Raw genomic sequence first — 19,297 nt, 5'->3', positions numbered from 1 at the left:
CCCAAATGTAGTGGATGTGAACAGCAACCAAATCATATTATTATGTATCCCAGATTCTATAGGTTAGGACTTTCAGTAAGGCTTGGATGGGTGTGTTTTTGCTCCTTGGGGCATCAGAAATCTACTTGGGGAGTTGGCTGGCTGATGGACAGTTTTGGAGAATTCCACAGGGCCTCACTTACATGTGTAACACCTTGGCAGGCGTGTTAGAAGGCTGAGTTCATCTGGAACTGTCTTCCAGGGCACCTACATGTGGCCTCTTCAATGGTGGTCTTGGGGTTGTTGGATTTCTTACATGGTAATTGGCTTCCTCTGGATCAAGTGTCACAATAGAACCAAGTGGATGTTGCATAGACATTTAGAATGTATCCTCAGATATCACACTGTGTCATTTCCATCTCATTTATAAATTCTAAGTGAAACCAGCCAAGATTCAAGGGGAGAAGGAGGGTTAGGCTGCATGAGGAGGTAGCGAGCCATACTCTAGGAGAGTGTATGAGATGGATGGTGCTGTAACGGCACTTGGAACGTACAACCTGGAAGACTCAGTCCCTCCTCTGGCCACAGTGATCCACACCCCTCCCACATAAAAAGTACTCTTGTTCCTTCTCTCAAGAACCCCAAAGCCTTGTTCCTTTTCTCAAGAACCTTTGATGCATTGGCTCAAAGTCTGGGACCTCATCATCTGTGTCAGGTCAAGGTGAGGAGGAAGCTGCTTGGTACAGATTCTTGGACACAGTTCTCCAAGTATAGTTCCTCTCAATCTGAAGACCTAATCTAAAGAGATGTTATCTGAGCAACATAGAGAAGGGTAAGACAGTAATAGGATGACTGTGACAACCATTCCCACCCATGAGGGAGGGAGGAAATAGGAGGCATGGAGTGATGTTGGTTCATAGCAATTCTGATACTACCTGGACTCATGTCATTAGCTCCTTGACTAGGGTCTGTTACTGCTTCCTGATTCTCTGATCCATCCTCTGAGCTCCTGATTCTGCCTTCTATGCAACCTTTACTTTTTCATAAAAATGTATACTCTGTTTGCAGCTGAATAGTTTCACAGCTGCTTTCTGCCCACAAGAAGCTCAGGGATGCAAAAGTCTCTTTTCATATTGCATTCTCTCTACCCCATCTTGTCTAACCCAGCTGTGCTCCTGTCATTACAATTCTTTTAAAAATTGAGTAGGTTTTTGTTAAGTTCACTGGTTGTTCACTACATCAGGTGAGAAACATGCCTACACATTCTTTGAGATAGGCTCTTTTCTATCTTGAGTTCCCTAATAAGCTGCTACGGAGTTTCAGGAGCTCTATTGTCTAACAGAGAGGGTCTGTGACACACTTCTTTCAGACTGTAGAAAGGCACTTATCTCTCTGAAAGGTCTACCAGACACTTCCTTAAGTATTTCTGAGATCCTAAGAAAGGGTTTTTAACAGTTGTGTCCTTGATTTCATGGGTCCACATTTTCTGGGTAGCTTGTGGGAATTGCTCTTCTTTGCATTCAAGAACCTCTATTATTTTGCAGTTTTCTTCTAGAAGAGCCTGAGGTTTATAAAGTTTTATTTTTGAGTTCAGTAAATCCCAGCCTTCATATATTTTCTATAAATTTTGCTTGAAAACGAAATTCTCTCTTTAGTTTGTGAGCTATCTATGTATCCATGCTTACATTAGGATACACAGCTAGAGAAAATAGGATACATCAAAATTAGCAAGATCCATCAGCATATTAAGTAGTTTTTCTACTTTCCACTTCACTACAAGTGACAGTTTTGCTTAATATCCTGCCACTAGGTAACAAGGGTGCTCTTTCTCCAGCTTCCAAAAATATTTTCCTTTAAACTCAAAATCAGTCTCTTTGAGTCACACTTTGCTTCCACTAAAAGTGGAAGGACCACTTAAGGCTAAGGTTCTTCTAGATTCCTCCTACTACACATTTAATATTTTTATTATATTCTACCTATTTTATATTTTTCTTACAATGACATCATACTTTAAGGTACCAAGTTCTATTCACGTTATTATTACTGTATAACAAATGCTCCGTAATTTGCCTTTATAGACTACAATTTTATTATATCTCATGTATTCTGCATGTCAAAACTTTGGTGAAGGCTTAATTTGGTGACTCTTTTGACATTAACTAAGATCAACTGATGCTCTCAGTTGGCTGATGGACTGATTGGTAAGGGTCCAAGATGGCATCACTCACATGTCTAGTGCTTTGGCAGAGGGGCTGGAAGGCTGGATTCATATGGGACTGTAGACCAGAATACCTATGGGTTTTTTTTTCCAGCATGGTGGTTTGTGGGCTGTTGAAATTTTTGCATGGCAGGCTTCTCCTAGATAAATGGTCCTAAGAGGGAGGCAATTCTGTCCCCAGGGAGTTTTTGGCAATGTTTGGATAGTTTTGGTTGTTACACTGGAGTTGGGGGTGCAACTGGCATCTAGTTGGTAGAGGTCAGGGTTGCTGCTAAACATTCTACCATGACAGGACAGCCCCCCACAACATGGAATTACCTGGCTCAAAATGTCAGTGAGGTCAAGGCTGAAAGGCCCTGTCTTCCTGCGGTATCCCAAGGATCAAATGGAAGCCTCATGGCCTTTCCCAACCAGGTCTTATTAAAGACACGCAGCACCAGATTCACACCATAGTTCAGGAGAAAGGAATTAAACGTCCCTTCTCGGTAGGGGGCTGTGAAGTCACATTAGAAAAGAGCATGTGGGATGGGAAATATTGTCACAACCATCTTTAGAAAATACAACCTGCTGCAGGAACTGTCAGGCAAATCTGTGTGGTCCACGAAGAAGGGGCAAGCATAATTAATTCTTTAATGGTGCTGGAAGATCTATCACTTCCAATTGGAGGGATAAAATGAGGTTTCCTGAAAACATGACAATTAAATAATTTTTAAAAAATGATACATTAAGCCTAGATAGAAGAGTAGTGCTTTGAAAAGTCCTATTAGAGAGGAGAACATTCTAGACAGAAAGAACAATAGAAATAAAGGTATCAATGATTCAGGATAAGTAAACTATGGCCTTTGGGCCCAATCCAGCCTACCACTTAATTTTCTAAGTGAAGTTTATTGGAAACCAACTACACTCATTAGGTAGTTAAGCACAGAGACCATATTGTCTAAGAAGCCTAAAATATTTGCTATCTAGTCCTTTACAGAAAACTGTACTAACTCCTAGACTAGTTCATTAATTTGCTTATTCAACAAATACTTGTGAAGTCCATTTTATATGGCGGAAAATATATGATGTTGCACACAAACAAGCTAAACAGACATAATTTCTATCATGGAGGGTGGTTTTAGAAATTACAGTATTTGAGAGCTATAAAGAAAATAAAGTACTGTGCTTTAGAATATTAAGAGTAATTAGGAAGAGTAATCTGGGGAAGCTTTATCAAGAGGTAAGTAACTCCACAGGTAAGACCTGACAAATGAGAAACCGCCAGCCATGGGGTGTGAAGGATAGAGATGAAAACTATCAGGAAAGTGATGGGTGTATATGAAATTCCAAAGGCAGGGCAGACTTTGGCTTGGAGAGCAACTGAAAGGTGGCCAGTGTCAGTGGGGTATATAGTGAGCAAGATGGAAAGTGTGGCGTCTGAAGGTGGGCTTGGGCCAGGTCTTGGCAGTCTTACAGTCCCTGAAAGGGATTTATGCTTTTTAATCTGCATTTAACAAGAAATTACTTGAGAATTTTAAGGGGAATGAAATAAAACAATTTTCATTAATAAAAAAGAAAGAAAACTCTGGTTGCTGGGTGGGGATTAAATGGGAGGCAGATAAGAGAGGAATTGAGAGATGGGTAAAGAAGCTCATAAAGATTCTAGGCAAGAAATATTATTAACATGATCTAGAAACTGTGCTTTGCAGATTTTCCTGTGCCTATACATGACCTGGGAATCTTGTTAAAATGTGAACACTGACTCTGTAGTAAGATTCTTTGGTTTAACAAGTTGCCAGGTGACCTGCTCCATAGACCACACTTCATGTAACAAGGGTCTAGAGGTAAAGGCATAAAAAAGTGGATTTTAAAAAAAATGTCTTCCCACTCATTCGTTTCATTAGTACTTTTTAATGACTAGAAGTCTTGAAGTAGTAAGTTTACAGAATAGAATCATGCAAAAGAGGAAATCCAGCCCAGATACTTTCAACCACAATAAATAAATCAGTGCTGAGTGAGAAAGCCTTTTCCAGAGCCCCAGATATGGGACATAACCTGGAAGCTAGAGTATGAGAAAACCATGAAATTCTAACCAGTTAATGAGGAAGTGCCCAGGGTGATTTCATTAATTTTTATAGTAAAACTTTATTGAGTCAAAATGAGTAGAGGTAGTGTCTGCCTTAAAAGAGGTTTTGTGTATGTGAATGGATAGACGTGGAATTTTAGTATAATGTGAAAAGCATTTCCACCAGCATCAAGCCTAGAGTGCTATGGGATGGGATCGCTAAAGGAGATACTCGTGGTGTAAGGTGCAAGGAAGAATCTCTAGAATGATCTTCAAAGGTTGACTAGGAGTCAGGAAACAAAGGAAGAGGAAAGTGTTCTAGGGAGAGGATGTGGTCCAGAGTTTAGAGAGAGTATGGTGAGACACACCTGCTGCTTTTTCAGTGCAAGAACTCATAGTCCTAGCTGTCAGAGGTATTTTGCCAGACTTCAGACTGATGAATAGTGTTTATAGTGTGTAGAGTGCCCCTAATTCTAGTCAATTTAAACGTGCAAGAATTTCTTAAGCTGCTTGTATGGGCCTGAGCATAGTAGAGACCTGAGAGAAAAGAATGTGTTTTCAATAAGAGTAACTAGTATCTATTAATAACTAATAATAACGTGAGGACTCCTGAGCTCAGAGAAAGATTATGACCAACTCATGTAACTTTCCAGAGGTCTCTCAGCATGAAGGTAGAAGAAACAAAATTCCAACTTTACTTCACTTGCTGCAGATACTGTCTTTGCTAGAGCTTGCAGTTTGTTTAGAGAGACAAAACCAATATACCTAAAACAATTAGAGAGAGGTACAAAGTCAACATTGTAGTGATAAGCTCGATTGCAGTGCAGTTGCAAAGTGAAAATAAAGTGAAAATAGCTTTATTGTTCCCCTTCTGATTATAGAAACACTGCTTCCTCTCTGTAAAACAATCCAGACATCACAGAATTGCATAGTGCAAGAGATGAACATTCCTGTAATCCCATCACTCTACTTAATGCCAGAAATAGCCACTTACAGCTACCTTTTTGCCTTAGGTGTGCATGTACACCATCTCACAAAAAGAAATAAGCATTAAAAAAGGTGACTAATATTCTATATAATGTTATGCCATCTATTTATTTTCCACACACACTAAGGAACTATTTGAAGGTAAAACTTCACTTCTTCCTAAACCTTCATAAAGAGGTATTCAGGTTTTCTAGATGGATAGGTAATTTTTTGGCTACTTGATACCCATTCAGCTCCAGCTAGTTCAAGCACAATGAAACATGTGTACCAATGTCAGTCATAGTCAGTATCACCATCATCCTTGCCAAAATTTTGTCATCCTTCCCAAAAGGTAGAGCTGGGTCACATGTCAGGCTAGTGCCCACTACCTCACCTCTCTAACTCATGGCTCCATCCTTTCCAAACATGTTCAATATGTGTACGTGTGCATGTGTATGTGCATAAAACAGGTCAGTTGTATTCAGATGCCACTCTCTGCAATAAGTTCACCCATTTGAGGTATACAGTGTTTGATCAGCTCTGACAAATGTACATGGTAGTATAATCCCCACAACACTCAAAATATAGACACTTCCCTTTCCATTACCCCAAGTAGTCCTCCTTTCCCTTTGCATTTAATACCCTCCTCCCATTCCTGGTCCCATGCATTTGCTGATCTACTTTGAGGACCTACAATATTGCCTTTTCAAGGAAGTCATATATGTGGAATCATACAGTGTGTGGTCTTTTGTGTCTGGCCTCATTGGTATAATGCTTTGGTGAGTCATCCATGCTGTTGCATGTGTTGTAGCTTGTTGCTTTTTATTTCTGAGAGTATTCCATTGTATAAATATGTCGCACTTTGTTCATCCATTCACTGATTGCCATAATTGACATTTGGAATGCTTCCAGTTTTGGGCTATTATGAATAAACCTCTATGAACATCCATATACTGACCTTTGTGAGGACATATTTTATGTTCCCCTTAGGGAAATAGCTAGGAGTGGAATTGCTGGATGGTATGGTCAGTGTATATTAAATTTCATAGGCAACTGCCAAACTGTTTTCTTGAGTGACTGCAGCTTTTGCTTTCTGGATACTTGTCAATACTTGGTAATGTCAGTTTTTGATTTTAGTCACTCTTGTGAGGTTTAGTGGTAGATATGTCCTTGTGTGGTTATATTTTGCATTTATTTAAGGACTTATGATGTTGAAGATATATATTTGCATGTGCATAGTATTCTTTCACACATATTCTTTGGAAAAAAATAAGTCCTTTATTTTTAAAAACTGAGTTGTTTGTCTTCTTATAATTGAGTTACAAGGTTTCTTCATATGTAAGTCCTATATTGGACACACATATACCTGATGTTGTCCCAGCACTTTTGGATGCTCTGTTATGTTTTTCTTACTCCCACCGCACCCAGTGAGGGCTTGGTGGCAAGAGTTGGTGCATGAGTGTGGCCTCCCTTGTATCTGGATCATGGCCTGAATGTCATGCTGACAACACTGGGCCTTTAGGAATCCGGTAAAATTTCAGTCTTTTGTCCTCTTACCCACTCTAATAACTACTTCCTCTTTTGCCACCCAAATGAAACATTTTTTGTGTCCTGTCTCTCCTTGTAAGGGCTTCTTATCCTTTGAATTTCAGTTTACCAAGTGGTCTTGTGACTGCAGATCTCTTAGAAGCCAGTTTTTTTAATTGTTTTTTTTTTTTTACTATCTACCTTTTTGCTTGTTTGCTTGTTACAATGAGAGCAACTCTGTCATGCTCCTTTCCAATTCTTAAGCAGAAGTGGAGCTTCCTCCAGCCTCCCTGTTAACGTGACAGAAAGACCCTATTGCTGTCACTGTTGGCGCTGGTCAGTCCTTCTCTCCCTGTGTGGGCTCCGAGAGCCCTGGAATCCCAGATAGTAGAGGCTAAGAATTTTAGTGTGTCCCTGGTCTCCATCATAATGACCTGCTTGCCAGGGTCAGTGGTCCTTCTGCTAGATTTCCTTGTTCTCGTCTCTAACACCATCCTCACTAAAGGTTTTGCATGCAGTTCCCATACATGATTCTCTCTGGCCTATTTTACTCCTTTTCAGTTTCTCATTGCTTTACCCTCTGGACATTTTGCACATATCCTGCTGGTGTTCATTTTAAGAGAGTCCAACTTTCACCAAATGCTCGAGTCCTTGTGCAAATGATCCTAGGCTCTGGACATTTTGCACATATCCTGCTGGTGTTCATTTTAAGAGAGTCCAACTTTCACCAAATGCTTGAGTCCTTGTGCAAATGATCCTAGGCTGAGACGTCTAGTTCTCTCCTGCTTCAGAGTGGGTCTCCTGGCCACCTCTATACAGCATGTCTGGAACATCAGAAGTGGTTCTGGCCTCTTTCCCAGTGGGTACATCTGACCTGCCCATCATCTCCTGTGGTTCAGACTCTCCAAGGCCCTTACCTCAGTGGCCCTGATGTAGTGGAATTCCCAAAATGAACTCTTAAACAAGACCTTACCTCAGAAAACCTGACTACAAATATTGACTGTCTGAAATCAGTGCTAACTGCCCTAATTCAAGCTGATGTAAAATGTGGGTTCCTCCTTCACCTCATCCCCACCAAAGGCTGTGATCCTTTGAAACTCATGCTGAACTCTTTTCTTTTCCAATAAAAATGGACAAAGGAACATATAGACAAATGCTAATAGAAGGCTTATTATTTGAGAAAAGTCAGTGTACTACCGGAATAATAAACCCACTGTGGCTGTCACTCCTGCAGCCAGCATTCCTGCCAAGTCTGCCTGTATTCAGGTGACGGCAGTCACTGGTCCATGAGGGCACAGCTCACGTGGGACTCCAGCTGAGGCTGTGAGCTCTGATAGACATGGTCATAAAAACTTCACTTCCTACTTCCATGCTTTCTTGAGACAAGCTTACAACCAAAGTATTGCTCACTCAATTGTGAAATGTGACAATATAGGTTATTGATCTGTTGTCTTGTTGGATATAGTTAAATATGAGCTTTGGAGTTAAACAAACCTACTTTCCTTCCTTCCTTCCTGACCTCTCCAGAAATTGGCAAGACTGTATATATGAGATTGATCATTGCCTGTCTCAAGGCCATAAAGCAATTGGATTGCCTCCCTTCTTCTTCCTCCCTCCCCAAGAAGAGAGACAGCACTTTAAAGACATCTCTACACCTAGATTGTAGACCACAAAGTCCATTCTTCCAAAGGAGGCCTGTCACAGTTAGGGTTAATAGTCCTGTATTTATTAAGGACAGGACCACAAAGTCCCAAATCCCCACACCTCACAACTCAAATACTGACATGGAGAGTGTCCTGATTGACTCAGGAAATATATTTTCCTGAGACCAGTGGCTTATGAAATTTACTCTCCAATTGGCTGATCTCTTGGACAGTTGTTTGTCATAATCAAATTTCAAAGCCATATTTCTCCTTTCAAGTGATGATTGTGCTGTAACCTCTGACTCCATCCACGCTTCTGGTCTGGCTAGCGCAGATCTCAGCAATGAATGAAAACCATAGCTGTCTTATCAAATAGTGGCAGTTCTCGTTTTGTTTAACAGTGCTGGAAATTAGTTTTTCAGGCACTGATCTTGACAGGTCAGCTGTCAAAAGTGGGCATCTGTGGCCATAAATTCATTGATCCTATAAACAAAATTCTGTCTGCACCATACAAGGGGAAGTCAGAGTAGATGCACTTACGGACAAATGAAATGGTCTGCAGCTGTATGACTAAAAAGTCAGGACTTTTTGTGTGGAAGGTTTTCCTGGCTTTGCATTTATCATGCCCATCAGCCTCATCTGGCTTTTATTGAACTGGTATTGTTCCCTTGGAGTTCTGAAACAGTACAGCAGGATACCTAAGGAGGGACTCAGAATGCTGTCTCTTCTAATCTTGGTTGGCTAGAAGTTTGAGAATCTATTTAAAGGCTTTATTTTTTAAAAATTCCACTGGAATTTGATGTGGACTGTGTCTTTCTGTTCTGGTCTTTTACATCAGGTGCTCAGAGGCATGGCCTTGCTCAGAAATGATGAAGGCTTACTGCTCTGGTTCTTAAGATTTGGGCAACAGCACAAGGCTTAGTGGAAGCAGGGAATTCACTCAGCCCGGGGCGCTCGGCTTCAGGCTGATGTGAGGGAATAATAAACTTCCCTTCCCGACTGGAAGAATCCCTAATCCAGAACATGGTTGCATTTTGAAGTGTTTGAAGGCAGAATTTTGGTTTCACTTTGGAGTATTTTTTTCCTTGTCACAGTGTACTCCTGAAGGCCAGGGGGAGAGAGAGGTCTGCATTAAAACACAAAACAACACAAAGCAAAACAAACATAAAAATCTTTAACTACTTTCAGACAAAAAAATAAAAAAAGGAATAAATACAAGTTTGGAGAGTATTTTTTTTTTCCTCTCCTGTAGTTGTGCTTTGATTTAAATGGCCTTGCCTTAGGACTGTCTGAAGAGTCACTAAAATGACTTGGTGCTATCTCTCCTCCTTCGTGGGGAAAGATTGCCCAGCTTCTTAAAGCTGGGCTTCAGCCATGCCACTTCCCTGCCTATAAATCTAAAAGGCTGCTGGGGCCCTGCCCCACCCTGGAGAGGTCTTTGGACGTGCAGTGCCGTGCTGCACAAGCTCGCATTGTGCCTCTTCTAGGACATGGGCACCCTTCAGTCCCAGCCTTGCAGCCGCAGGACTGAGCTGATGGGTTCTGACTTTCACATTGGCCTTGACCTACCAATAGAGATAATTTAACTCTGATTGCTCCCCTCCATTCAGTCCTCAATCATCTGAGGGCCTGTGACAAGATTTCGCTTAATCACCTGTGCTTGTGATTATTATCAAAAGCTTATTTCCTTCCATAAAAAAGCATAAAGAAGGAAGAAGAGCATAAAGAAGGAATAATGATTATTTGTAATGGCACCACCTATTACATTTGAATGGATCTCCTCCCATTTTTTCCACCATCTTTTTAAAACATCATAATTAAGTTTGTATGGTATAAAGTTTATATCCCAATTCTACTTGGTGGCTATTGATTCAGTTATTTTATAACAGATTATTTCAAAATCGTTTTCTCCTTGGACAAACAGCCCCTCAACATGGTAGGCAGGGAAGGTTTTTCTATTCCATTTTATACATAAGAAAATGGAACCTCAGTGGAGTCAAATTTGGTCCAAAACGTGTTTGTTGACTGACTTTTGTGTCTCAAGCACTGTGCTGCTGAGGTCACTCGGGTAAGTAGGTCCATTGAGTCACAACCATATGCTAATTTCTTATCTCCAAGTATCCATCTTCTTCCCCAAATCTGTACTAGTTTTAATAAGTTGATCTTTGAGAGGAGAAAATGGCATTCAATGCAGGTTGGAAACCCTGAGATGGGAATACACAAGGTAAGATCTAGTCCAAGAGCCTGAGACTTTTAATGGTTTATGCAGACAGGCTTTTGGTCCCAGCGGTCAGGTAAGAACCAAAAATAGCACAGTGGCTCACAGATGTAGGTCCAAAGGATGACTCTGGAGATCATTTCTACTGCAGCTTTGTGGAGATTGGGCTAACCATTTCATGAGCTGTGAAGAATGTTCTCATGGAACATCTTAACAACAGGGGAAACTGGTGTCGGTTATGTGCACAGGCTTTGCACAATGTGTACAACTTTTCTGTAAAATCTAAAACTATTCTAAGATGAAAGCTTATTTTAAAAAATACAAGTAAGTGTTTACCAGACCGAGCTGAAGAGAAATGGCATTTTAGGCTGCAGGAACTTGATGCATGGGCAGGAGGGAGCACCATGTGCCTGAGAAAGGGAAGGGATTTGGTAGGGCGGGTAAGGACTGTGGCTGCATAACTGAAGTGAGGCTGAGAGTCAGGGTTGGGTCTCATGTAGGAAGGCCTTTCTCTTCAGCCAAGCTTAAATTTGCTAGGATTTATGCTGTAGGAAATGGGAATTCATTAAAAATTTTAATTAGCACAGTTCATTTTTGAGTTTATTTGTTAAAAAGGTACATATCAGCACAGTGAAGGAGGACTAGAAGGGAGGGATGGGGAGGAAATCAAAGGGGAGGATGTTGCAGTTCTTAGGGCAGAGGTGCTGCTGACTGAAGTCAGAAATAGGCTAGGAGCAGAGGGTGGTGTGGACAAGCCATAGGGGACAGAGCCCTTTTTGGAGCTGAGCTAAGACCCTAGAAAGACAGGGATTCATTCAACTGCTGCTTGTCTCTATTCTCCATTCTCATAACTGATTACACTCCCAATAGAAAGTCAGGTAAAGCCTGGTTGATCAAGTCCAAGCAGAGCTCTGTTCCAGGCCCTCATCCAAGCAAGGGCAGCCCAGAGTTGAGATGGCCCTGCACAGTGCCAGAGAGATTTGGCGGCAGGTATTAGGAATGCCAGTCCTGATGCAGGGCAGACTATCCAGTTCCTGAAACTGACATATCATCATTAGGACAAGATTGCTTCCATTATGACTCTGAGTCATTGAGGTGGTCAAGGCGACCTTCCTGACACCACTACCCCAGGGGGTGCAACCAGCCCACACCAGGGTTAAGCATCTCCAGTGCCAGTTCTGGGAATGAGACGCAGGCAGGCCAAATACACACCGTGAATCCAATTCTATGCTGGTGAGGCCAAGGAATGCAGGGAATCAGCTTCTTTTTTCCTTTTGTCTGAGTTTGTCTCTTCCTTTTGATCAGTATTTTAATCCTGCTACAGGAGTTGTTTCTGGGTCCGCATGCTACTTCCTGAGACCCAGTGGAAAAATAGCCGTGATATATGCTTCTCACTATACCAGTTCCCAGAGTGTGATGTCTTTGATGTCCTTGAACAGGTTTGGGTAGGTCTTAAGTTTGCTTTTCATTGCAGTGCCCCCAAATTAACTAGTGGTGGCCAGGGAGCTTTTCAGAGAACATGGCCATGCTCTTAACCAATGATTCAGTCATCACTACCCGGCATCTTAATATTAAGATGGAGTGGGTCTTAGCTGGCATCATGTGGCAGTGACAGCAGAGCTTTCCAGGTCTCTTTCAGACTGGTTCTAGTACCAGTTACCTCATTCTGATGTTTCTGCCTTGAAGCTTCAGGGTTCTAGTATCTTTCAGGTGAAACAGTCCCATAGATGCTGGAACTATGGCCTTATAGTTAAGGCTCATTGTGCAGACCCTGTCACAGATGTCAGAGCTTTAGGAAATGCTGGGAGAGTTGAAGTGTCCTTAAGTGACAGTATTGGTGGCACTATCCTTTGGGCCCCTGGTGGCACTTCTGCACAGAAGGGTTATTCTTTTGCTTAGCTTCACTAGGGGTCTTGTGGGTTTCCCTGCGAGAAGTAGATGCTGCCTGTGGCAGGCTGATCCTTTCACTCCTTGCTAGGTAAATGCAGCAGCAGCTGGGAGCTTGTTAGACAGGAATAATCTCAGTCCCCAGAACCAGAAGCGTGTCCAAAATCCCTGGGTGACTTGTGCACATGTTAGTTGAGGATCCCTGTTTTAATCTGTTGCAGTGTTTCACAATCCTTGCTGTGCATTAGAGTTCCTTGGGGAGCTAAAATATCCATATCCAGCCCACCCACTGATAGACTAAATCAGAATCTCTGGGGGTGAGGCCCAGCCATCAACATGTTTTAAAAGCCCTCTTAAGAGATTCTAATATGCAGCTAATTAAGAGGCCCAGTGACCTAGGAGAGCAGCGTTTCTCACAGAGGATTGCCAGGGAAGCGTAAACATTCCTCATGCCCAAGTGCTGAGGTCCTGATGAAATTGACTTGAGACGGGGGCCAGTCAGTGTCTGTATTTTTTACATCTCACCATTAATGATTGAGAATCATCGATCAGGTGGAGGTTTCAGTGTGGAGGCCCTGCGGGGATACAGGGAGGGGAAGCAGTCCTTAGAATATCTCTGTGTCCTGTTGCTTCTGAGCCAAGAAAGGGTCTCCTTGGCCACCGTAGGGTGCCTGTCAGAGGTGCATCAGGCTGTGGATAGACCCTACAGGCTCCAGAGGGTTACCGCGGATCAACTGCATGTGGAGTCTTGGCTTCTGCTTGCATATTGGGAAATTATGACGTTTGCACTTCAGTGAAGGCAGGGAGCACACGCTTGACCCTGCTTGTGGTAGGCACCAGGGGAAGACAAGCTGTACACTTGTACACTGTACACTGTGCACGGCTTCCCTGTTGAGCCTCCTTCTGCCCTGGTGGCAGCAGTGACTGTCCTCAAGGACCCTCTGGCCTGGGCAAGTCAAAGGAAGGATTAGAGAAAGAGGACACTTTGTGGGTGATTCATTGACATGGCCTCAGTGGGTGAAGAGAATAAAACTGGACAAAAATGCTCATTCTAGAAATAGGTTCTTACCCATTAGTTTTATTTTAAATATACTGCAAGTCCTCAAGTTGCAGATGAGCTCATGGAGGAAGTGGACTTTCCTTCTGTCACACTGTTACTCTCCCTAAGGTTTTAAGATGACTCTGGGTTTCTGGGAAACTCACTGGGCTGCTGGTCATCCCTCTGCCTGACTCAGGATCCCAGGTAGGGGGCGAGTATGCAAGGTGTGTACAGCTGTCTGTGTGTCCCTCATGCTCTCTTTCTCCTTCACAGCTGGCGACATGGGACTCCGAAAAGGGCCTGAATGGCAGCCTGCAAGAGAGGCCCATGGGCAGCCGCCTGCAAGGACTGACTCTCAAAGTGGTGACTGTCTTGGTAGGATCATGGGCATTTTGGGGAGGCTGACTTTTGAGTCAGAGGCTTCCTTCCATGTGGTTTAATGCTGGTTTGGAGAGAAGGGGATCTTGAGTAGTGGCTTCAACTTTCATAAGGACTTTTACTCAAACCGATTTTGTAAATAGTGAAGGAAGAGTAAGATTGGAGATGCTGACCCAGGGCCTCTGAGGCCTTCCTTGGGAGGTCACTGGGCTGCTGTAAAGGAGGACCACTAATCCGGATGCCCTGCTGAGCTCCTGCTTGCTCTCAGATGTACACAGGATCTTGGCCTACTGCTCATCCTTAGGAGAGCTTTGCTGGGAGCCAGGTTCCCAGAAAGATGTGGTGGGGGGGACATTTTTACAGCACCCAACACCACTGAAGATGGGCACCTTGTGACACAAAATGCATAATGAAGACCATTTGTTGTGATTTTTCTGCACGGTTGTCCTGGAGTCATAGACATACCTCTTGTTAGCTGGTCAGACATGGCCCAAATATTCCTGTCTGTCTCAGCAGGCACTGGCATCTCCTTGGCTCTAGAAGCCTTTGGCACTAGTGTTCCTGAGTTCCCATATGTGCACCACAAATAAGTGTTAATACACTGTCTTGCCCCCAGAATTAAATGAATGAAATGTATTCTCTGGGGTTGTTTGCCAAATGGCCCCTTCTTGTTCAGTTTCACAGGATTGTGGAGGGGAAGACTAGGTGTTTTACAGATGACCACATGGCATGTGGAGTACGTGGGACACAGCACAGTGTGAATGTGAACAGGACATGGTTTTAGACTCGGGGACTGTGGGATTGAATCCTGTCCTATACTTTGACTTGTGGTATGAACTTTTCCTGTGAATCAGCATCCATTTTCTAGAATCTGATAGATGTCATACTGTCTTCTCTCATTCTAGTATCATAGGGCTTTATTGTCATTTATTATCCTAGATGAGAAGTATCCACATTTGCTATGAGGGTCCTTAAGAATTATGGCATCTCCTAAGGACAGGGTCCTGAACGTCACAAATGAAGGAATGAAAACAAGCCATGTCATTCTGGGAGATGGGATTCTGGGTGGAGCCTGCATAACATCAGACGGGACAAGTAAATCTTCGTTCCTCCATCAGCATGCTGGTTGGAGGGCTCTTCCCATGCACTGAGCCCTTAGTGTCCATAAACTGGTTTAGAAAAGGGCAGGACTAAATAGGATAACACATGCACAAATGTTCTAAAGTTGTGATTCATCAGATTGGTCTGTCCAATGATACCCTGGAAAGATGTGTATTATACATCTGTTATTTAATTGAGGAACATTCATTGTGTGTCCTCAGGAAGAGCCTTTCGTGATGGTGGCTGAAAACATCCTTGGGCAGCCCAAGCGCTACAAAGGGTTCTCCATAGATGTCCTGGATGCACTGGCCAAGGCTCTGGGCTTCAAATATGAGATTTACCAGGCCCCCGATGGCAGGTACGGTCACCAGCTCCATAACACCTCCTGGAACGGGATGATCGGGGAGCTCATCAGCAAGGTAGGTCCCAAAGCAGGTCCATGGGGACAGGCACCCTTGGCTGGGGTGATAGCTGTGTTTGGCCCATTGTGTAGTTGTAAACATGGGACCGACTCAGCAGACTGTGGTCACCACTCTCCACACACCGAGGCCCTGTTTTCCTTATGCCCCCCATTCCACTCCTCCTGCTCCTCCCTCTATACCCATTTCTGCTCTTGAATGTTCTCATGCCCTGGCACTCAGTGTTTTCCTTCTGTGCCGCTGCTCGCCTTCCTTTGAAGCCTTGCTCTGTATGCCCTTCAGGAGCCCACCCCCTACAACACTGGGGCTGAACTGGGAACTCAGTTCTCACTGGGGTGCTGGTGAGTGCTTACTCTCCTCCCCTTCGGGGCCCAGAGGTAGTGTTTACGTGTGCATGTGTGTGCGTGCGTGTGTCTGCATTGCTGTGTTTAAGTGGTACAGCATTCCCAGCTCCTCATATCCATTGCAAAGCATTGCTCTTCCTTCCTCCCTGAGGACCTGGATCCTTCCTGGGACTCACGGCATGAGGCCAATTCACTGTGTCCCCACCCTTGTGTCTGTCATCCCATGACCTCTGGGTAATTTCCTGACAGTCATTTATAAGGTGGCATCTGCTGAGACCCTGCCCATCCAGTATTATTTTTTGCCACCTACCTTGACATTTCTGACATCCCTAAGGACAACTGTGGGCTTTCCGTGCCCATGCTTTGACTTCCTCACCTCCAGTGACCTTTGCTTGGGCTCCACTTCAGCACCTGCACCTGTGCATTTTGTTAGCATCTTACCTGTTGCTGTCATCTCCCAGTGCATGACAAGACCTGTTGTGGCTTTTGTTGTGACTGACTCTTTGGGGCTTTTGTTCCTAAAACATGGGTCCTTCTTTTATAAACCCACTAAGGCAGGCAGATATGAGGCCCCAAACCTCTCCAATTTTTCCTAAACTTAAAAACAACCCCAACTTTATCACAGTGTAATTTAATTTATATATAAAATTTATGCACTTCAGATATACAACTCACTTATTTTTAATAAATCTACTGAGTTGTGCAATGTCATCATAATCTTGTTCTAGAATACTTCCATTCCTCAATGAGATGCCTCATACTTATTTACAGTAAATCACATTCCCAGCCCAGCCCTCAGCAACTATTCATCTAATTCCATCTGTATAGATTTGCTTTTGTGAACACTTAAAATAGTCATAAAATACGTAGTTTTTATGTCTTGCCCTTTCCACTTAGCACCTGTACGTGAGGTTCAGCCTTCTCTCAGATTTCTGTGCCTGCTGATACCGTATCCCTTCTTGCTTGGTGTGCCCTCTGTAGTTGAACAGACAAACCCTGTTCCCTTTATCCTTTGTAACTCTTTCCTCTGTGTTCTTGATTTTCATGCTGCAATGAAACCCTGACTTGATTCTATTCTCTACTCCCTAATTCTGACCCCCAGCTTGCTGTATGCGGTTAGAGAAGAAAATCACAAATTTGTCCAGATGGATGTGGGAACAGTGTGTGGCTGCCTAACTCAGCTGGGCCTTCAGGACAGTCTGAGTTCCTTAAGTTGTCTTCTGTTACACCCCTTGGCTCCATCCCTTAGAGACTGTTTCGAAAGTTTTTCATTCTCCTCAAGTAACCTAATGACTTCCCTCAATTAGAAAAAAGAAAGTGTGTTCTTATTTTAGAGAAAGAAATTGAGACTTCTAGGCATGAAATTCTGCCTCAACTTCCTACTAAATCCACATCTACAGAAACCCGCCCTAACCTCCAGTTTCTGAGCAGGGAATCTTTTCCACCTGCTCCAGGTCCCTGCTCTGTCCGTGCCATGAGTCAGTTCCCTTGGGCCTTGCCTTGCCCTGGCTTCACGAATTAGTTTCCCCCTTCCTCTGTTGTAAACTGATCCTAGTCCACTAGCTCTCCATTTCTTATTTTCAATCCTTAAGTATGCTCCAAATTTGCTGAATCCTTAACAAACAAGATCCCCAGATCTTGGGGAGAAGAACAGCAAAAGTCAGAGATGTGAATGTGGCAAGTGTGAGAGCTCTGACATAGTCATCTCAAGCAGTTTTTCTCTTTTCTCTAGATACGTTGTTAGATTTCATAGTTTAGAATATCAGTATATATCTGCCCCTCTACCCTACATATGAAACCTGATAGCATCTACGTATGTTTCCCCAGTTTGAATATGTAGGTAGGATCAGTTGTCATATTTGGTGAATCTAAAATAAACCTGGTTCTGCTGATGTCTCCTACTTAGAGGCCCAAGAGCCAAGATCAAGATGCTCACTGTACGTTTTAGTGCTCTTGGCTAAAGCAGGATCTTTAGGCTCATTATTTCCTGCCATCATCCATCTAGGCTTAAGGATCCTAACTTGTCTTGGCAGCTTTAACCTCGCAGTCTAGCTCCATCTTAAAGGGCCTTTGCCTGTTTTTAAAATTAAGCCCATCTTGGAAACAAAAGTCTTGGGAAGGAAGTACCCTTGAGGGCACAGTACATGCCCAGAGTGTCCCCTCAGAACATGGCTTTACTATACAAAAAGTCAACCCAGATGTCTGAGAGGCCATGAGTAAAGGGAGGTGGGAGATCAAAAGCAGCAGACGATTCTTTTTTTCCTGGAGGGTGTTGCTCTCTGGCACAGAGTCTTCATACAAAGCAACCAGGGACTGATCTGTTAGTAAGAGTCAGGTAGTTGTATAAATTTACCTGTAACTTCTAAAGTAGTTTAGAAAGCAAAGACGTGTGTGTGGACTAAGGGAGTTTGGAGAGACTTGGTGGAAAAACAGTATCCCTGTGGCCTTGAAGTATAGGAAGGATGCAGATAAGCCTGGAACAGAAAAGGCACTTCTTGGATGGGGAAAGGGAGGATAGAAGGGAATACCAGCAAAAGAAAGGAAATAGCTGAAGTTTGCTGATGGGAACAACAAGAAAGTGAGGAAAAACTATAGTTCAAGATAGACTAAAGATGCTTTTTAGGCTCTTTTCTCCAGAAGAGGTTTCCAGGAGTTTCTAGGTGTGGGAGAGAGATCTGCAGGGTGAGGAGGTAATAATAGACAACTTCGTGTTGGGTTTTCCTTCCTATATTCAAGGTCACAGGGTATCAAGTCTTGGATGCATTTCTTCTGAACCCGAGCAACCTAGAGGACAGAGGGCAGGCCTTGACCCCAGGTGGACCCCAGCCACGAGCTGAGGACTGCCATCTGATGAGATGGTTTTGCTTTTCAGAGAGCAGACTTGGCCGTCTCCGCCATCACCATTACCCCAGAGAGGGAGAGCGTTGTGGACTTCAGCAAGCGGTACATGGACTATTCAGTGGGGATCCTGATCAAGAGACCTGAGGAGAAAATCAGCATCTTCTCTCTCTTTGCTCCGTTTGATTTTGCCGTCTGGGCCTGCATTGCAGCTGCCATCCCTGTGGTTGGTGTGCTGATATTTGTGTTGAACCGGATACAGGCTGTGAGGGCTCAGAGTGTTGCCCAGTCCCGGCCATCCACTTCTGCCACCTTGCACAGTGCCATCTGGATTGTCTACGGAGCCTTTGTACAGCAAGGTACCTTTGTGATTGCCTCATGTTGTAGTGGCCCCAGGGGCCTGGAAGAACTTGTCCATTGGCAAAAGTTCTCAAATGCATTTTGCCAAAGTCATTTAAAATGCAGTTTAATCTCTAGGGCAGTGCTAATATGCTACACCCAATTTATCTGAGTAACATCAGATAGAAGTGAAATGAAATGACAAGGAACTCGACTTTAAATCCTGTTTTTCCACTTCAGATAAAATTTACTTTGGTGTTCTGTTCCCCACTTTCCTCCCCTCACATACTAGGTTGATTGTTAGGTGCACAGGACTGTCAAATGAAACTGAATCTTTCTTAAATTTGAAGTCTTAAT

The 19,297-nt window shown here is 43.3% G+C and overlaps 1 protein-coding gene across 6 annotated transcripts in view; it reads left to right on the top strand.

Annotated features, from left to right (window-relative positions):
- GRID1 (glutamate ionotropic receptor delta type subunit 1) overlaps window positions 1–19,297 on the top strand; it is a 699,381-nt gene that overhangs the window by 571,726 nt on the left and 108,358 nt on the right. For 5 of the 6 annotated variants that reach the window (XM_073241118.1, XM_037003096.2, XM_037003098.2 and 2 more), the window contains 3 exons: window positions 13,795–13,896; window positions 15,222–15,419; window positions 18,636–18,960. In XM_073241118.1, coding sequence (XP_073097219.1) covers window positions 13,795–13,896; window positions 15,222–15,419; window positions 18,636–18,960 — 625 coding nt within the window. The remainder of the gene's footprint in view (window positions 1–13,794; window positions 13,897–15,221; window positions 15,420–18,635; window positions 18,961–19,297) is intronic. The other variant, XM_037003097.2, reaches the window with a different exon arrangement.

Source organism: Manis javanica, chromosome 7 (genome assembly GCF_040802235.1).
Source record: "Manis javanica isolate MJ-LG chromosome 7, MJ_LKY, whole genome shotgun sequence".
Taxonomy (NCBI): Eukaryota; Metazoa; Chordata; class Mammalia; order Pholidota; family Manidae; genus Manis; species Manis javanica.
This window is presented reverse-complemented; position numbering and strand designations above follow the sequence as displayed.